The sequence below is a fragment of the Crassostrea angulata genome, chromosome 1 (genome assembly GCF_025612915.1).
Source record: "Crassostrea angulata isolate pt1a10 chromosome 1, ASM2561291v2, whole genome shotgun sequence".
NCBI classification, from domain to species: Eukaryota; Metazoa; Mollusca; class Bivalvia; order Ostreida; family Ostreidae; genus Magallana; species Magallana angulata.
The window spans coordinates 8,857,074-8,876,371 of NC_069111.1; the positions used below are offsets into that span (position 1 = coordinate 8,857,074).

The 19,298-nt window shown below is 33.4% G+C and overlaps 2 protein-coding genes across 2 annotated transcripts; both read left to right on the plus strand.

Moving 5' to 3' along the window:
- The first annotated feature begins 2,679 nt into the window (after positions 1-2,679).
- Positions 2,680-8,080, plus strand: LOC128158502 (ubiquitin-conjugating enzyme E2 Z-like). Its single transcript, XM_052821374.1, has 7 exons — positions 2,680-2,851; positions 3,140-3,212; positions 4,837-5,024; positions 5,133-5,244; positions 5,844-5,956; positions 6,195-6,285; positions 7,065-8,080. The coding sequence occupies exons 1-7, from the start codon at positions 2,691-2,693 to the stop codon at positions 7,293-7,295; spliced, it is 969 nt and encodes a 322-aa protein (XP_052677334.1). The 5' UTR covers positions 2,680-2,690; the 3' UTR covers positions 7,296-8,080.
- Positions 8,081-9,853: 1,773 nt separating this feature from the next.
- On the plus strand, positions 9,854-19,002 carry LOC128187701 (ATP-dependent DNA helicase Q1-like). The gene is made up of 11 exons (XM_052858152.1): positions 9,854-9,940; positions 10,192-10,375; positions 12,592-12,773; positions 13,316-13,621; positions 14,027-14,193; positions 15,345-15,426; positions 15,581-15,729; positions 16,787-17,043; positions 17,217-17,305; positions 17,756-18,028; positions 18,540-19,002. Exons 1-11 carry the CDS (start codon positions 9,934-9,936, stop codon positions 18,983-18,985), a joined length of 2,142 nt encoding a protein of 713 aa, XP_052714112.1. The 5' UTR covers positions 9,854-9,933; the 3' UTR covers positions 18,986-19,002.
- The last annotated feature ends 296 nt before the right edge of the window (positions 19,003-19,298 follow it).

Genomic DNA, 19,298 nt, shown 5'->3' on the forward strand with positions numbered 1-19,298 from the left:
TCTTATTGCTAGTTTTTTAGGATATACACAATATAACTTCATTAAAATATGTTTACTTTAACATTTCAAACTAGTCATCGGTTTACCTCTCATTGCCATTTTTTGAAAGCTTTGTGAGTTTTTTAATAACCGGAATAGCCATGTACTTCGAATCTTTACATAATATATTTTTGTTGAAACCTGTACATAGCCTTTCGAGGATATAGACATTTAAATCCCAATTGATTCGTGTCGAGGATTCCTGCAAACTTACAATCTTGTGCGCTCACTGTCTTTACATGCTGTAAATTATTGTTTACTATGGTGGCATATCTCTGCCCCTAGTGTGCAAGTTATTTTTCTATCAAATATGTCGACATGCAAGATAAATATGTTGACATGCAAGATAATTATGTCAACATGTAACATAACTATGTTGACATGCAAGAAAATTGCAATCAGATAAGAATTAAACAAAATCTCAAAAAATCTCAAATATCGCCCACCTGTGACATCCAAGATGCTAGATGCTACCTCTTTATGTCGACATGCAACTTATTCATGTTAACATGCAGGATAAGTATGCTGACATGCAACTTATTTATGTCAACATGCAACTTATTTATGTCGACATGCAACTTATTTATGTCAACATGCAACTTAAGTATGTTGACATGCGAGAAAAATATGTTGGCATGCAACTTAGTTAGGTTTACATGTGGGATAAATATGTTGACATGCAACTTATAAGTTGTATATCTGCATAACTAAGTTGCATGTCGACATATATATGTTGCATGTCGACATATTTATCTTGCATGTTAACATTATATAAATAGTGCCTGTTTCGGAGGGTAACAGTTGAAATTGACACCCCGAGAAAACCATTGTCAACCGACGCGAAGCGGAGGTTGACAATGGTTTTCGAGGGGTGTCAATTTCAACTGTTATCCTCCCAAACAGGCACTATTTATTTTGTTATACTGAATGTCTTTTTTAAAATTTTTAAGAAAATTTTACTGCTTTTATATAGGAATAACGTGAATTCTACAGCGAACCGTACGCGCATAATTTTCGCGCATGTAACATTTTTTAATGTTACCCGTTGCCAAGTGCGTTGCTAACGCTGAGGGTAATAGTAAATATTATAAACTGCGTCTTAACCAATCAGATTTCAGTATTTAACATGAAAGTATAACAAAACAAGTTGCATGTCGACATAAATAAGTTGCATGTCGACATAAAGAAGTTGCATGTTAACATAAATAAGTTGCATGTTGACATCAATAGGTAGCGTATCTAGCATCTTGGATGTCACATGTTGGCGATACTTGAGATTTTTTATAACTCTTATTTGGTTGCAGTTTTCTTGCTTGTCAACATAGTCATGTTTCATGTTGACATAACTATCTTGCATGCCAACATCTTTATCTTGCATGTCGACATAATTAATAGAAAAATAACTTGCACACAAGGGGCAGAGATATACCACCATACTTTACAATTTACAGTAAATCAACAAATCAATGTACACGTAAATTGCAGTAGTTTTTTTTTTACATTTTGTGTGGACACTAAATGACTTAAGTGAAGCAAGCAACTAATGCATGGATGTACATGTATCATTAGTTCAGACTGGGAGCTACAGACCTGCAGCTAGGTTTTGAAATGCATACATGATATTTTAATTTGAACAATTCATGTAATAATTGCTAGAAGAGTTTGAAACAACAGTATAATTATCATCTAAATTATGGAAGACTTTGATCCTGCGTTCTAATTCAGATTATATTGGCTTAACGATACAGTTCATGTGACATATATGTATATTACTATTTTTCATATTTGGTAATTGACAATGTATTTCAAATATTAAAAGTATATGATTTTCTGTTGCAAAATATTAATTATATATATAAGTGGTCATCTTTTTCTTTAAGAAATTATTGTATAATTGTCCTTTAACAGGTCATATAAGGATCATGGTTTTGATATGAGTTGTTAGTTACAACAGATCATACCAGGACCATGGTTTTGATACGAGTTGTTAGTTACAACAGATCATACCAGGACCATGGTTTTGATACGAGTTGTTAGTCACAACAGATCATACCAGAACCATGGTTTTGATATGAGTTGTTAGTTACAATAGATCATACCAGGATCATGGTTTTCTTGCAATTCGTTAAGTTTAACAGATCACCCGAGAATCATGATCCATTAACTCATTTGCATGTGAAATTTTCCTATACCGAAATCATCTCAAAACCATGATTTACACACAAGCCATTGATATGATCCCGTAGGCTATTTTTTCTGTTTGGGTTAATTTAAGGATTAGTATCGTATAATAAAACCTTTTTAGGAAGTGTTTCTCTTGAATTACAATAAAAGGGACATTTCAATATATAATTATATTCATATTCTATCACTGAAGTACATAAAGACTGTGACTAAAATAAACTATCTGAAACACATGACCACATGGCCGCACGGTGCTATTAGTTTTTATAGTAATTTTGTCTTTTAAGATTATATGTTATTTATGTCTCTTTCCATATGTAAAAATTGAGATAAATAAAGCAAAAATACCCACCTTCATGTGATATGATTCTCTCGCATTTAAAAATCCATTTTCATTAAATCTTGTGTATTGAGGATTCGTAAATGGCCTCTCGCCGTTTTTCGTGCAATTAGTCGAATCTTTAAATATGGCAGCCTCCATGGAGGAAGCTGACGACGAAGGAAACGAAACTTTAGGATTTGTTATCGACGAGGTGATCAATAACATTGGTTCTTCGTGGGATCCAACAAACTCTGTTGACTGGGAAAGAGAAAAAGTCACGCCACAATGTTTAACAAGAATCAAACGGTAGGAAAATTGCTGACTCTGTACTAGGGGGTTTGACAGGGTTGTTTATCAATTTAGTGGAATGTGACATAAGAGCATAAAGGGCTTCATCTTATTTATCAAACATTTTAGCAAAGATGGATACAAAGTGTTAAAAAAATAAAAGCGCTTTACAATCTAAAATGTGTTTAATGGGTAAATAAGAAATCATTTTCCTAGAAGCACTTTTCTTGTTCCTTTGATGTACTGTTTTGAAATGATAATGTATATAATCAAGAAAAAATGAACAACTCTTTGATGTATTTCCAGAGACATCATGTCAATATACAACGAACCCCCTCCATGTATGTGTATTGTGCCACACAAAGATGACATGACAATGGTGAGTTGTTTTTGCTTTCATTTGTGTTTTAGTCTTTTCTCTTTTGTAGGACCTACATTTTGATTATGTTCCATGCACTTTATGAATACAGTAGACTGAGGAAAAGTTGAGTATATAAAAAGAATAAGACACCATGTCATCTACTTATGCTGTCAGGGAAACTATGATTCATCTTCTTGTGCTTGCTCAAACTGTTTTGATTTTATTATACCCCCGCAAACGAAGTTTAGGGGGGTATATTGGTTTCACCCTGTCCGTCTGTCTGTCCGTCCGTCTGTCCGTCTGTCTGTAGATGCAACTTTGTCCCCCCTATAGAATTTTTTATTTCTGCATGGAACAGTTTGAAAATTTGTACATATGTTGAACACCATCTGAAGATGTGCACCTGCAATTTTTTTTAAGATCAGACAAGATTTAATGATTTTATGACAGTTTTCATTTTCCTAATTCTATGTATTGTACACTAATGTTGAAAAGTAAGGGAGGTAATCCTTACAGATTTTATTAATTAATTAATAGAAAACACTCTAAAATATATTTATATAAATACATCCAGATGGAGTTTTTTTGTCTTTATGTCTTAATTAATAAAAAAAAATTATTTTTTATAAGTATTCTATCAACTGACAATGCAAAGTTTTTGTTTGTCAATGATAAATTCTTAGGAGCTAATGAGAACATCAAAGACAAGTGTGGCTGAATTCATTTGTCCCAAGGGAGCCATTATCTGAGCCATGGTTCAGATGGAGCATGTGTTTAGGGGAAATTGATAATCTGTAAAATTGGTGATGGTTTTGGGGCTATTTTAAAACTGTTTCATGTAAACCAAAAGGTCTATCATTATAAGGAAATAATTTAATTATGGTTGTAACGCGGCATTTGATTGGATAGAAAAATTTAGTTAAATTTGTATAACCTGGTTTGCACGTCACAAGACACGTCACAATGCACCAACGTACTAATTCACTTGACGTTACGTTTGAATTTTGAACAGATTTATATCATTTTTAAAAGTAAAACGGACTCAATTTGTACAGCAAATTCCAGAAAATTAAATTATAAGGAATGAACTCAATGTCTACCCAAGTTATACTCGTATAACCTGGGTTGGAGCAATTTACGCTTTTTTATAATCCGCTTCGCGGATTATAAAGCGTAAATTGCCCCAACCCAGGTTATACGAGTATAACTTGGGTAGACATTGAGTTCATTTCTTAAATAAATAATATAATTATTAATAAAGAAGTTAAACTATTTTTAGAGGTTGTTTAAATTTATTTGTCAAGTAATTTGATGAAGTGACACTATTGGGCATTAATTTAAATGAAATTCAAAATTACTGATTTATGTTCCAGTTTTCTGCATTTAGAAATATTTTGCTGGTATAGTTTTTACTTGTTAACGTGTATATGTATTGATACATGTATCATATTAAAAATTACTGTATGAACATTCAACTTTCTTCATCATTCTTATAACCATGTACTTCTGAAATTTTTTTTGTATTTGAAGACCGTATAATTCCTGAATTGTTTTTAATATGAATTATAACTTACATGCATGTAAGTACATGTACCATACATGTGTTTGAGTCGCTGTATGCTGATTGGCAATTGATTTCCAGATCCATGCTTTGATAACGGGACCATTTGATACTCCATATGAGGGAGGATTCTTCTACTTTGTGATTCGCTGTCCACCAGATTATCCAATCAGAGCACCGCGGGTGAAGCTCATGACAACAGGGGATAACCAAGTCAGATTTAATCCAAATCTGTACAAAAATGGGAAAGTCTGCCTCAGCATATTGGGGTATGTCATAAATAAAAATTTCAAGAGTGACTGTCATGTATAGCTTTGATATTAAATGAGAGACATTTCTTTTAAACATGCTCAGAGTCTATTCATTCCTTGTCACAGAACTTGGTCAGGGCCTGCCTGGAGCCCAGCTCAGAGTCTTTCCAGCGTTCTGATCTCAATCCAATCCTTGATGAATGAAAAACCATACCACAATGAACCAGGTTTTGAAAGGGTAACTGTAAAATTATCATAACTTATTAAAATCAGATCCTTGAAAATCCTGTTTATATGATATGTCGCTATATCATATAAACGGGAGCACTGAGGATCTGATATTGATCAAATTTAAACTTATTGCTGTCATATATATCAGACATAGGTCAAAAAACGACCAATTCCTTTAATGGAAATCTTGTACAGAGCTGGAAAGTGTTTTTTTATGTATGCATTTTTTCTTTGGATTTATGTTAGGGATGTTTCTTTCAAAAATTTTATTATTTTCTTCAAATAAATTAATATAAAATCATGTACATGTAAGAGAGAGAGAGAGAGAGAGAGAGAGAGAGAGAGAGAGAGGAGAGAGAGAGAATTTCCCCCTATTTTTATTGTTGAATTGTATGGCAAATTGTATATTTTGTCAAATATCATGCCAATGTAATACACTGGTAACATTACTTCCTTAGAGGTTCATTTCAAGGCAAAACAACAGTGATTGAATGTTTGTATGCATTTTCAATGGTTTGCATTGACTATGTTGCACATATGGTACACCAACAGTGCAAGTAGCAGATTTTTCATCACAATGCAATGATTCAATCGTTTTTTTTACAGGAAAGGATGGCTGGGGATGTGAAACTATACAATGAGATTATTCAACATGAAACCCTGAGGGTGGCCGTCTGTGATATGTTGGATGGAGGGTGCAGTTGTCCAGACACACTGAGGTTTTGGGTCTTGTCTATTTTGCAAGATTGTTATCTTCTGAATATCAAAAAGATTTTCTCTTGTATAACTCTTCTTTTGTGATTTATGCAGCTTTCCAAGCCTTGAGATGAGTTTTAATGTGTCATACATAATGATTATGTGAAGATAATTGTCTAGCTTTTAATAGATTAACTTGCTGTTGAATTTTTATTTAGAATTTTGTAATGCCATGTTTATTTGTTGGGTTTTTTTTTTCAGAGAGGTTATGGAGACCTCGTTTCTAGAGTATTATGACTACTATAAATCTGTGTGCTCCTCAAAGAGACACCTACAGGGTCAAACAATGCAGGTCTGTTCAGTTGTGTTGTACCTAAAGTAGATATTAATATTACTATTAAGGAATTGAAATAGTTTATGCATAAATGTCTGATAATGATTGATTAAAGTACATTTATTTTGGGAGACAAAGAGCTAGAGCCACAAAGCATCAAAATGTACATATGCCTTAAAATTTTCACAAAACTTAAGTTTGAAACAATACAAATTGCATTTACTTATAATGTAGGGCAAAATATTCTGCTTCTATGCATATGAAATTTTTTTACTTCGGCCCCACCATTTATCACATGCGCATCATCAAATATACTATGGTCGTTAAAAATAGCTGAAAATTGTAGATTTTACTGCAGTATTTCCCAAATTTGAATGTTGCCACACTTGAGTACCTCTTTGAAACTTTTAAAACTGAAAGATATTGAATAAATGCTTTTGCCTGCAAAATTTCGTAGAGGTACTTAAGTGTGGCCAATATGTATTTTACAAATATTTGAAAATTTTAGTAACAGAAAATAAACCAGACCACTGATTTTGTTGAAAAAAAAAATAGCATATTTATATATTGGAATTTAGGTAATTAATAGTGCATATCATTCGTTTTTAGTCTTTGTTATAAAATTGAGTGCAAATTAAAGGTTATAACAATCTTATTGACTTTTGATGAAGTCATATAGATGAATACCTTAACTATATTCTTTTGTTTGTTGTAGTGTGTATTTTTATCTGAATTATTATTTTAAAATCCAAGTACCTGTAATGAAAAAGCATTTCTTTTTATATGATATTTTAAAGGATCCATTTGGGGAAAAGAGAGGCTGTTTTAATTATGAATCCATTGAAAAAAGGCTGGATGCAATAAAGAGACGATTAGATGAAAAACAGGTGCCATCAAGTGATGATTCATCTGAAGAGTCGGAGATGGAGACAAACGAGAAGACCGGTGACATTACAGAGAATACAGAGAGGGACACTGCTGGGGTCACAGAGGCCAAGGACACTGAAAATGTCAAGGCCATCAGCTGATGCACATTCAAATGTTGATGCAACAAACTCTGTGATAATTTTAGGTCCAGTGTTTGCACACTTATGTTCAATGTAATTTTCAAGGAACAGACTGCCACTTTGGCACTGTGATAAGAACATACACTAAAGGGTAGAAAATGAGATGAATTACCTTGTGAATTCCAGAACATGATTACCTTATATGTCTGTCTTTCAGATGTAAATTGTATGTTTTAAGGGAACAATTTTGTACACAAAACTAAAATGTATTTCTTTTAATACTGTAGAATGACACTATTATAATTAATAAAAAGTCAACTGTCAGACAGTTTAAATGTTATTGTCATAAGTATCTGTAGTAAGTACAAGAACCAGTTATCAACTACATTTGTATAACTCAGTCACAGCTTTCCTGTCAACACTTGGCAACAATAAGCAATGTACATAAAGGGTAAAACCTAAATATGTGTCATATTTGAAAATGTATCCAACTCCATATGAGTACATACAAATGGATATTCATCTTTCCTATATTCTTCATCTTAGAATGACTTTGACAAATTTTGGCTTTTCCTTCTGTGATCACAATCCCAGAAATGTGTAATTAGCTGCCATTTAGACAGCTGGGCCTAGAATTCATTTTAAAGTAACAGAATGGTTCCCCCATGTGGACTGCTTTGTTTTTGCACTAAGGAGATTTTATTTTTAGATTCTTGTGTTATGTTACTGTGTATGTGTTAAATAGATAATTCCTATGTTAGCTTTAAGCACCATTAATTTTGATATGTAATAAAGCTAAGATTGCATTACATGTGTTTGAATATAATATTGTAGTGTATTTTTTTTTTTAATTTTAAAGTGAAATGAAATATTTTTTTCAGCATTTTAATATGTTTATACTGATACCAAATTGATATATACAAGTAGTTATTGTTCTTGAATTGTTTACTGACTTGAGATGTTAACAATACATGTATATAGACCCTTTCTGCATGTTTTCAATAACATTTGTCCTTTTATGTATATGTTAATTGATCTTTATGTTTATTGATCAAGTAGTAAATACAATCTACTATAGCTTGCACATGTACTAACAATCTTCAAATCAGCCAGTATGCAGAACATGGGTGTAAACTTTATTGGATGTTTATACTGATTTTAAAGAAAATGTTGTTTGATCATGATTTGCTATTGGACCATGCACAAGAGAGCTGATAGTGTTTTCATGTACTGTAGGTGCATGGGCACTGTCTCAGAAGTAAAACAAATACTTGTAGTTCGACAACTATAAAAATACTAATTTATTCTCTCTTCTTTCAGCAACAGTACTCAATTTTGTCATTAGGAAATGAATGTCATCTTTGTCACCCTTGGCTAGCGAAAATGAATGAATGCATGCTTCAATCATGTTATTATGACAAAATTCTCCCTGGGAATGGGGTGTCCATATCCCTAGATAAATTCAAATTTCTTATATTCAAATTGTAAATGAACAAAATAGGCCTTTGACCCGACCCCTTTGGCAAAAAAAATGATAAAGATCATTGCTCGAAATCCCTACACCGCCCCCCCCCCCCCCAATCCTGATCCACGCATATGATTCCCTTGGAGGTCAATAGAACATTGTGATTGATTTATATGTTATAGGAAGAATAGGAAAGATGTTGACAACTACTACTTCATGTAATATAGGACATCAAGGTCTTTGTTGCTCCCTCGGCTGTAAAGTGCTGACTTAAGACAGTACAGCTCAGAATGTGCACTGATTAATTCCTTTACTCCATCAAAATACTCACCATTACAACATGATTTGGACCAAAGTATGGGTTAACATGGTTAGGTGTGTCCAATTTTAATTTATCAACTACATTTATTATTTTTATGATTTCTGCAGAACTATCCAATAAATGATGTACATTTACCTAAAATATGTAAATTGTATTGAAATTTTTTTTAATAATTTATGATTACTATAATTTTCTACTGATAAATGCGAGTATATAGCTATATCAACAGAATGTTGCAATGAATTAATATATATATTGAAAAAAATATGTTTTAATTTCTATATTTTGAAGTTATTGATAAGGGAAAACAAGAAGCTATATAATTTATTTGAAATATGTATTTGAATTATCTGAAGTTCTGTAATTTAAAAATTTTGCATGAAATATACATGCATGTACTGGTCAGAGGACTACAATTGATTACAATAAATGATATAAAATCGACAAATTAGATTTTTCATTTACAAATCATCTCTTTCCACCCAGAAAATTTGACAAGAAGGAAAACAGCTGATTGCCTCCTGAAATGTCCACTCGCTGTGTTCATTTATGAAGGTCTAATATTTATTCAGAAGTACATTTTGCATACATCATTATCCAGGTTTAGTACACAGAGGCATTGGTATCAAATAATTCAAAATGTGACGCAAATATATATTTAGACAGTCACAGAGTATAGAAATATCATAATCACTATTTAAACCTACAATGTATCTATTAAAATGATTAAACCAATTTCCATTGAAATCCGGAATTCACAATTCCGATCTTAGAAAACCTAAATTTAGTCTAGAAGAAATCCGGGAAATTCTAACATGGATGCGCCCTTGTAAGAAAAAATTAAAACGGACAATTTTCTGATTAATGTTGCAATGGAAGGTAGGTAGAACATTATGTGACGTACAATGGGCAAGTTCAATTTTTGATACATTGTGAAAGCAAATTAATGAAAAGTATTTTCGACAGGTGCCAATTTTATGGAATGATGTAGATCAGAATTTTTTATAATGCATATTTTGATCGTAGACTTATGATTTAATTTACTGTTATTACTCAGTGTATAAAATCAAACAACATGAAACGCACTGAGATAGATCTATATTTTAATTGTTTAACGTTATGGTGACTAGGGCACAAAAAGGAACTTGAAGAAATCAAAGAGCAGCTTGATGACATAGAGATTCAGATTGAGGCTCTTCTACAGACCCAGTCTGACCTAGCGGCCAGGAAGGAGCAACTAGAGTCGTTGATCCAGACCAGCAGTGTCAGCACAGCCCCACAGTCACAGGATAACTCACAAAAATGGGACTCAGAAGGAAGTAATTCTGATAGAGTGTGTAATATTGGCTCAGTACTGCCAGGGACGTATACAGTATACAGTCACGGTTATAGCAAACACGCTTGAAATGAATTAACGCTTACAGTGAAGTGAATTTCATTCCCCAAGGCTCTTTTACATACTGAAAACTTGACGGATATTACGAATTACGCTTTTAACAAACTAAAAATTGCCCGCCCCTGAGACTTCGTTATAACCATGTTTTACTGTATACTAATGGGATAGGCAACTATCGCAAGTCTCGCCGAAATCACACGGTACGTGATTTCGTAGGTCATTTTTAATTTCATATATCTATGATGTTACCTGATGTATCATTATGAAACCTTTAAACAAGTGAAAAGCTGTCAATGTGACAGCAAACCGGGTTTTCTTTTATGTGAACTTACTCCATAATCCATGTCAACCCATATCAAGTGAAATGGTGTACCCCTATATGCAATATTTTGCCAAAAAGTGACTAAATTCAAAAGCTAGTATTTTTTTCATAAATTATCAGAAATCAAAATCCTAGCAATATGCACACCTCTGATAAACCCTATGTACAATTGATCTGCAAAAGAACAACTTCCTATCTTGAAATCTGTAGGAGGAGTTATACATACAATGAGGGTACCCTATGTGCAATGTATTGCCAAAAGTGACTAAGTTCAAAAGCTGGTATTTTTTTCATAAATTATCGGAAATCAAAATCCTAGCAATATGCACACCTCTGATATATGTACAATTGATCTGCAAAAGAACAACTTCCTATCTTGAAATCTGTAGGAGGATTTATCCTTACAATGAGGGTACCCTATATGCAATATTTTGCCAAAAAGTGACAAAGTTCAAAAACTGGTATTTTTTTCATAAATTATCGGAAATCAAAATCCTAGCAATATGCACACCTCTGATATATGTACAATTGATCTCCAATAGAACAACTTCCTATCTTGAAAACTGTAGGAGGAGTTATCCGTTCAATGAGGGTACCCTATATGCAATATTTTGCCAAAAAGTGACTTAAGTTCAAAAGTGGTATTTTTTTCATAAATTATCAGAAATCAAAATCCTAGCAATATGCACACTTCTGATATATGTACAATTGATCTGCAAAACAACAACATCCTATCTTGAAAACTGTAGGAGGAGTTATCCGTACAATGAGGGTACCCTATATGCAATATTTTGCCAAAAAATGAATAAGTTCAAAAGCTGGTATTTTTTTCATAAATTATCGGAAATCTAAATCCTAGCAATATGCACACCTCTGATATATGTACAATTGATCTGCAAAACAACAACTTCCTATCTTGAAAACTGTAGGAGGAGTTATCCTTACAATGAGGGTACCCTTTTGGCAGCCGCCCGCCCGCCCGCCATTTTCACCATTTTAAGAACCGGATTTTACTATCTTGAAATTATTGTAGAATTGATATTTGTACTTTATAACCCTGATCTGATCATAATTACGACGGAGTTCTCGAAACCGAAATTGATGTTTCTTTATATCTAAACCCTGAGACCTGTTTTTGCCCCATTTCCAAGACTATGTAAAAATTGATGTTTCTTTATATCTAAATTAGTTAACTACACAAGATTAAAAATGTATGAAAAAGCTATCCCTTTTAACAAGAGGAAATAAATAATCTAATAAAAAACGAGCTTAGTTGTGGACATCCCCCTATTTGATAACATACTGTACACAGGGAAATATATTAAATATTCCCTCCCATTTTATTCTCGCTTCTTTCGCCCTCATTGTCGGGGGCAAATTTAAGACTGGATGAATACAATGTCTCATATTGTCTCTCTTTAAACACTGTGACAACTTTTTTCTGGGCAAATTCAAGGTTTGCAAGTATGGGTGAAAATAACACAGGGGCAAAAATAACCCTGTATACAGTAATTATTAGACTAGTGTAACTAGATGAGAAAAATAATAATGAACCTCACCAGGATTTTAACCTGGGCCCCCAGAATCTGAAGTCAGATCCTATACCAACGGAGTATTCAAACTTATCTGATCATCACATAAGCAATGTAGAAATGTAGGGAAAGATGAACATCTACGAGTTTTCACAATAATTTTGAAACAAATTGAATGTTTAACTTTGGTTAGATTATGTAGTTGATGCCCGTTATTCATGATTGGTGATAATCATTATTCTTGTATAGATGTTTTTTAAAGGAAAGAATCTTCTCTTTCAGATTTTCAGTGGAGTGCTGTTTTGAAACAGAAGATGAAGTCAGTGTTTGGTATCAGTGAACTGAGACCCATGCAGCTACAGACCATGAATGTGACAATGTCTGGTAAAGACTGCATTCTGATCATGCCCACTGGGGGTGGAAAGAGCTTATGTTTCCAATTGCCTGCTCTGCTCAGCAAAGGTTTATCAATTGTTTGGTTATTCTTAAAGTGTAGGGATTACCAGTCCTTGTTTTTAAACATGCACGTCAGTAGATTTCTATTACTTACTGAACTTAACCTGAATTGAATTACTTTATGTAGATTAATTAGATAAATGTTGTCAGAAAGACGATAACCTTAATTGTTATCAATAAATTCACAAGAATTTAGCCTTACAAAATGTTTGAAATTGAGGGCCAATTTTAGATGATTATGATTAAAATTCATAAAGCTTAATTGAAAACAAAAACTGAGCTGAAAAAAAGTTTTGCAGTTGAGTTCTGTATTACAAATCATACCCATTTAATACATGTATTGTTGATTTTAAGCTCTATGCTTACCTAGATCTCATCTTCAAGATGCATATAAAACTTTCAGTGGTTATAAGTCACAAAGAAAACAATACATGGGCATGTTTTTTGTTTATACCTCTGGTAGTTATTTTCTCATCAGAATAAAAATAAACACCTGAAATATCAGTATCACTATTAATCTGAAACTGGAAAAAAAAATCTTTTGCCAGGTGTGACACTGGTTGTCTCCCCTTTGGTTTCACTCATGGAGGATCAAGTTATCGCGCTGGAAAACTACAACATTGATGCGGTGATGTTGAATGCCTCCACAGACAGAAATCGAGTGACGGCAGTCCAGAACGCCATGACAGATAAAACAGCGACCATGAAACTTCTGTATGTGACCCCGGAAAAGCTGGCCAAAAGTAAACGCTTCATGGCAAAGCTAGAGAAGATGTACGCAATGGGCAGATTTTCTCGCCTTGTTATAGATGAAGTTCATTGCTGTTCCCAGTGGGGACATGACTTTCGACCAGGTAACAGATGCTATGCATAGTGTAATCAAATCTGTTTGCTGTATTTTATGATTTCTGTAAGAAATTAAAGTTTCTGATACCCTTTGATGGAGATTTTCAGGATTGATGAAATGTAACTTGGGAAAGCCAGCACCACAGAAAAATTTGAATTGCACATAAAAAGAGATATTATATTCAAATCTTGTTTATGTATTAAATGCATATCAAATCTTTTAATATTTGTATCTGCATTGATACATGCATGTACATGTTGTCTGTTCTACTAGCATAAAGGATTATTTAATGTATTAAATCAAAAATTAAAAAAAAAATAGATTTGGTTTGTTTGTTAATACTTTGTTTATAAATTGTATTTGCAAACTAAAACTCCTACTGGCATTCTGTCATTTCTGATTTCTTTTTAAGATTACAAGTTTTTGGGCATTATGAAAAGGCAATTTCCAGAAGTACCAATTCTTGGACTCACTGCAACAGCCACAAAAAATGTTATTGAGGACGTGAAAAAAATCCTCAATATTCCTGTCTGCACATTATTCAAAGCATCTTTTAACAGACCCAATCTATTTTATGAGGTAAACACAAAAAAGGTTCTTTTTTCAATTAACATACCAGGTATCTGTATTTACACAATCTTGTTAAAATGAGATTTTTATTACTCCTGAATAATGATATGTCATTATGAGGTCATAAAGCAACATGTCATTAAATGAGAGCATTGATTTTATCAATTTGAAAGTGTGTATTCACATTTTAGAACTTGCTGAATATAATGGATAAACTTATTAGAGAACAGATGATTTAAGATAGAACCATTTTAACAGGAGCTTGGACTTTTGGTAGTTGTGACTTAGAAAAAGATAGTTACATCTTAATGAAAGTCCAAGGTCTTTTTAAAATGGTTCAGTGTACTCATTTAAACAGACAGTACAGCTAAAAACACATGTGTAAATAACTTCAGATTTACCCATTGTATCGTTAGGAAATAAGAAATACTGTTGATAGTAATAGTTGAAATACATAAAAATCCCTTTCACATACCTAATTAACGTAATTATGAGCTTCCGGAAATTAAAGGGTCGTTCAAACCTGAATAATCGTATATCGTTTATTTGTACTACATGGACTTTGATTGACAGTAATTGACATGTGCTGAAAACTACAAGGTCATCATGGTATACATCACTACCACGATAATTTAATGATGGTTTATCAATTTCGGTTCATTTTAAAATGAACAGACATAGATATGTCGAATAACCCCTCAAGGGGCCTCATTTACAAAAATGAATTTAGGTTGTAGCAACTCCTATGATAAATACGCAAAAAACATGCTTACAAAATAATAATTGTGGTTATTTTTAAAATCTTTGAACAATTATTACCTGGGAGAAGTAGAAATGACATATTTATATTGATAAACATCATCACGAGCCCTGCATGTGTTTTGTTTACAGTAAATATGCATGTGTATTAGTATAGAAGGCTAAACCCTGTAACACGTTGCGATGTTATTATGTATAGGTTATACGTAATTATTATTTTTATTGAAATAATTAGATTTATTTCATGGAGAACTTTGTAATTTTCTGAAAGTTTATACATTCATGAGTAGTACAAAAATACGGAAACATTTTTCAAGTCGGTTTTTTTATAAGATGCGCCGTACTGTCTCTTTAAATATTTTGTATACATTTATAATGTATAATTGATATATTTGATCTAGATAAAACAGAAGTCCTCTGAATATAAAGAAGCCATGGATAATATTCAGCAGCTTATCCAGAGGAGGTTCACCAACCAGTCAGGTAAGAGCTACACAAAACAGTCAGGTAAAAAGTAATTAATTAGCCAGGTAAAAAGGTAATCAATCAATCAGGTAAAAATGTGATTAGTCTGACAAGTAAAGGTAGTTTTTATATTTGAGTGCATTGAAATGTAAATTGTTAAAACATTTTGTAGGAATTATTTATTGCCTTTCCCGAAAAGAATCTCAAGATGTTACCATGGATTTACAACAGAGGGGGATAAAGACTGGGTGTTATCATGCTGACCTTAGCGGACAGGAGAGGAGCCGGGTCCACAAACTGTGGCTCAAAGACCAAATTAAGGTACACAAACTGTGGCTCTGAGACCAAAATCAAGGTACACAAACTGTGGCTCAATGACCAGATAATGGTAATAAAAACTGTGAATCAAAGACCAAATCAGGGTACACAAACTGTGGCTCAAAGACCAAATAAAGGTAATAAAAAATGGATCAAAGACCAAATCAAGGTACACAATCTGTGGCTCAAAGACCAAATAAAGGTAATAAAAAATGGACCAAAGACCAAAATCAAGGTACACAAACAGTGGCTCAAAAATCAAATAAAGGTAATAAAAAATGGATCAAAGACCAAAATCAAGGTACACAAACTGTGGCTCAAAGACTAAATCAAGGTACACATTCAGTGGCTCAGAGACCAAATCAAGGTACACAAAATGTGACTCAGAGACCAAATTAAGGTAACGAGGCACCAGAGTCTTTTCTGTTCTCATCACAAGATATTTTAAATGTGGATACAGAGGCTTGTTCAACAGGGCAGGTACTTGCGACACAGCTCTCCAAAATTCCAAATAAAGCAAATAGTAACATAAATTTTGGTAAGCGCTTGCTCTGCTGAACACGCCTCTGTAAAACAAATTTCATTTGCATGCAAGACAAACATAATGATTTATGTTTGGAATGAAATGAATTGCAATTCTTTGATATATCTAATCAACTTTCTGTTTTTTGTCGGCATAATTTTTTTTCAAAGTTTTGCTTAGCTAGTGCATCATTCAATGATTAATTATATTGTAGTCATAAAAAATGCAATTAGATCAGTCAGCATTGGAAGCATGCAAGCAAAGTTACTTACAGCATTGAAATTCTAATAAAAATGACATTATTTGAAGATTTTAATATGCTTAATCCACATTGTATCAATAGGCTTCAATGTTTACACTTATGAGGATGCCAAAGAGCAGATTAAAAAAGAATTGGAATATTGTTATAGTCCATTTTTAAAACAGTTTCATATCCTTCCTACTGTAGGCATAGTACCCAATGCCAACCATCTTTTAATCCTGACAGTGTATATATTTATAATATTAGACACTTTACTCATTATGTCTTTGTGACAGGTAGTGGTGGCCACCACAGCGTTTGGTATGGGCATTGATAAGCCCAATGTCCGCTTTGTGATCCACTACTCTGTGAGCAAGTCCATGGAGAATTTGTACCAGGAGAGTGGGCGGGCTGGCCGAGACAACCAGAAGTCCCACTGCATAGTCTATTACAGACTGGCAGACATATTCAGACAGAGCTGCATGGTGTTCACGGAACAAACAGGCCTGGATAATCTGTACGGAATAATGGCCTACTGTACAGATCTTACAAGGTTCACAGGAAATTTTTATCACTATACTGTTAAATATTCTTATGAATTTAAATATTCATAAAATAAATTCTGATACTAACAATATTGGGTAATTTGTATTCAAGCTGACATTTGAATGTAATTACGGTTAGATACAAATACCTGATTAACACATTATATTTAAAAAATTTCAGGTGTAGGAGATCAGTAATTGCACAACACTTCGGAGAATCGTGGGACAGATCTCACTGCAAAGAAATGTGTGACCATTGTCAAAATCCAGGTCAGTGAGAAAATATTAAGCTTGTCGGTAATTTGATTTTGGTAGTATTAAATTTGGCAATTAAGTTAACTGTAAATTCCTATTTAAGCGAGAGGAATTAATATCTGCTTAAAATTGCAAGAACCGTATATCAAAAAAAATAAAAATCTGGCTTTTAATTTTTGGACATTTTAAACTACATGAAACTATGATAAAAATTTGGCATTCGCAATTTTATGTTCTCGCGATTTGATAGAAAATGGCTGAATCGCGGAGTTAAATACTTGCGTAAAATAAGGATTCTACAGTATGTATTTACTGCCAAAATGTAGCACCCCACCAAAATAAACTGCTATACTAAATGAGAATAAACAATGTTAAATACTGAAAGCCTTAAAAAAAGTTTCCTCCCACAAAACATTCGGCTATTGTGTGGAATTATCTTTTTGAATGGTAAAAACTTCTACACAGTTGAGACTGAGAAGAAGAACGTCAAACAGATATGCCAGCAGTTGATAGAGATTCTAAATCAGGCTTCTGGATTGGAGGAGAGGTTAACTGCAATTAAACTAATGGACGCCTACCAAGGGAAGAAGGTGGGGGGATTCCGTGTAAGTGGCCTCAACCTGGCCCCGGTAACTAGGGACGTACTGGAGAGAATCATCGCCCTGATGTTGATCAAAGGCTACCTGAGGGAGGACTTCCACTTCACAGCTTACACCACCATCAGCTATCTGCTGCCAGGTACAACATGTGGCTGTTGCTTTTAATTCTACCTGATATACCAGAAAAATATACTGTGAATATAAATACTTGTGAAGACATAAGCACCAGAACCAACAATTACAAAATGTCATTCAAGCGTTTAGAGCTAGCCTCCATTTTTGTGTTTTTGTTTTCTTTTTTGGCTTTTAAAGGCTTTTCTGCATATGGGCTAGCTCACATTAAGCTGTAAAAGAATAATCTATTTGAGATATACCTTACTTACTAAGTAAATTCAATTGTGAGATAAAGATTATGGTAAAAGGTCCATCTGAAAAGAGAGAAAACTCTTGCAGAGATTAATCACTATTGACATTTAGAACTGTCAAGGATATATTTTGGTTGATTTTTATCCCTGCAAGATAATCATGATGAAATTGCTCGCATATTACTTCTCTATTGGAAAAAAATCAGTTTCACAATGGATTGATCATGTTGTATCCTATACTCTACATTGGTAAGCATGTCAGTTTGAATTCTGTGTATGTTTTAGGTGACAAGAGGAGTTTACTGAAGTGTGATTCCACGACAGTTTTATTGGAGTGTATTCAAAGACAGAAGTCCACGAAGGACAATTCAAAACCCCAATGCAAAACGGGACTCAGTAAAAGTGAAAAACAGAACAGCAGCACAAAACCTAAACTTGTTATAGTGAAGGCACAGAATTCTAGTGAACCTGGTCCAAGCACAGAGAGAGAAAAGGTATCGGAGAAGAAAAAGCTGCCATTAAAGAGGAAGAAGCCTGTTATAATTGATTCAGATGACAGTGACCTTGACTTTGGAGAACAGAGTTCAGAGAGTTTGGTTGTGAAAAAACGGTACATTGGTCATTCCCCTTCCTCTCAGGAGAACGGAGAAAATGGAATATGTAGTGAGACTAATGGTGTGGGAAATTCAATGGTTGATGCTATAGAGCTAGACTCCGATAGCAACGATTAAATATAGAAACAGATTTATCCATTGTGTTTTTGTTGTCATACAATACAGTCAAGTTTATAGTGAGAGGAATGGTCAATACCGTAATGCTAGAAATTCAACACTAGAAATCTGCCCGTGTTGCTCAATATTAACAGTTCCCTATAAGTTAGTTTTTCTTTATAAAACTCTGATCCCCTGTTGCGGCCACACCTTAACTTAAAAAGAGGGAGGGTCTGGATTAAATCATTTAAAAAAACAATGAAATGCTTCTTTGGTGATTCTTGCGGGTAATGCATGTAGCGAAAATTGCATCTGCGATTGCGGGGGATGTACA

What these genes read in the sequence shown, in the direction of transcription:
- LOC128187701 (XM_052858152.1), top strand. An exon ending in GACCCAATCTATTTTATGAG is followed by an intron (nt 14,194 to 15,344) that starts GTAAACACAAAA and finishes TATTTGATCTAG; the next exon opens with ATAAAACAGAAGTCCTCTGA. An exon ending in TACTGTACAGATCTTACAAG is followed by an intron (nt 17,044 to 17,216) that starts GTTCACAGGAAA and finishes AAAAAATTTCAG; the next exon opens with GTGTAGGAGATCAGTAATTG.
- LOC128158502 (XM_052821374.1), top strand. Translation starts at nt 2,691, where the DNA reads ATGGCAGCCTCCATGGAGGAAGCTGACGACGAAGGAAACGAAACTTTA. An exon ending in TGTTTAACAAGAATCAAACG is followed by an intron (nt 2,852 to 3,139) that starts GTAGGAAAATTG and finishes ATGTATTTCCAG; the next exon opens with AGACATCATGTCAATATACA. An exon ending in ACAAAGATGACATGACAATG is followed by an intron (nt 3,213 to 4,836) that starts GTGAGTTGTTTT and finishes ATTGATTTCCAG; the next exon opens with ATCCATGCTTTGATAACGGG.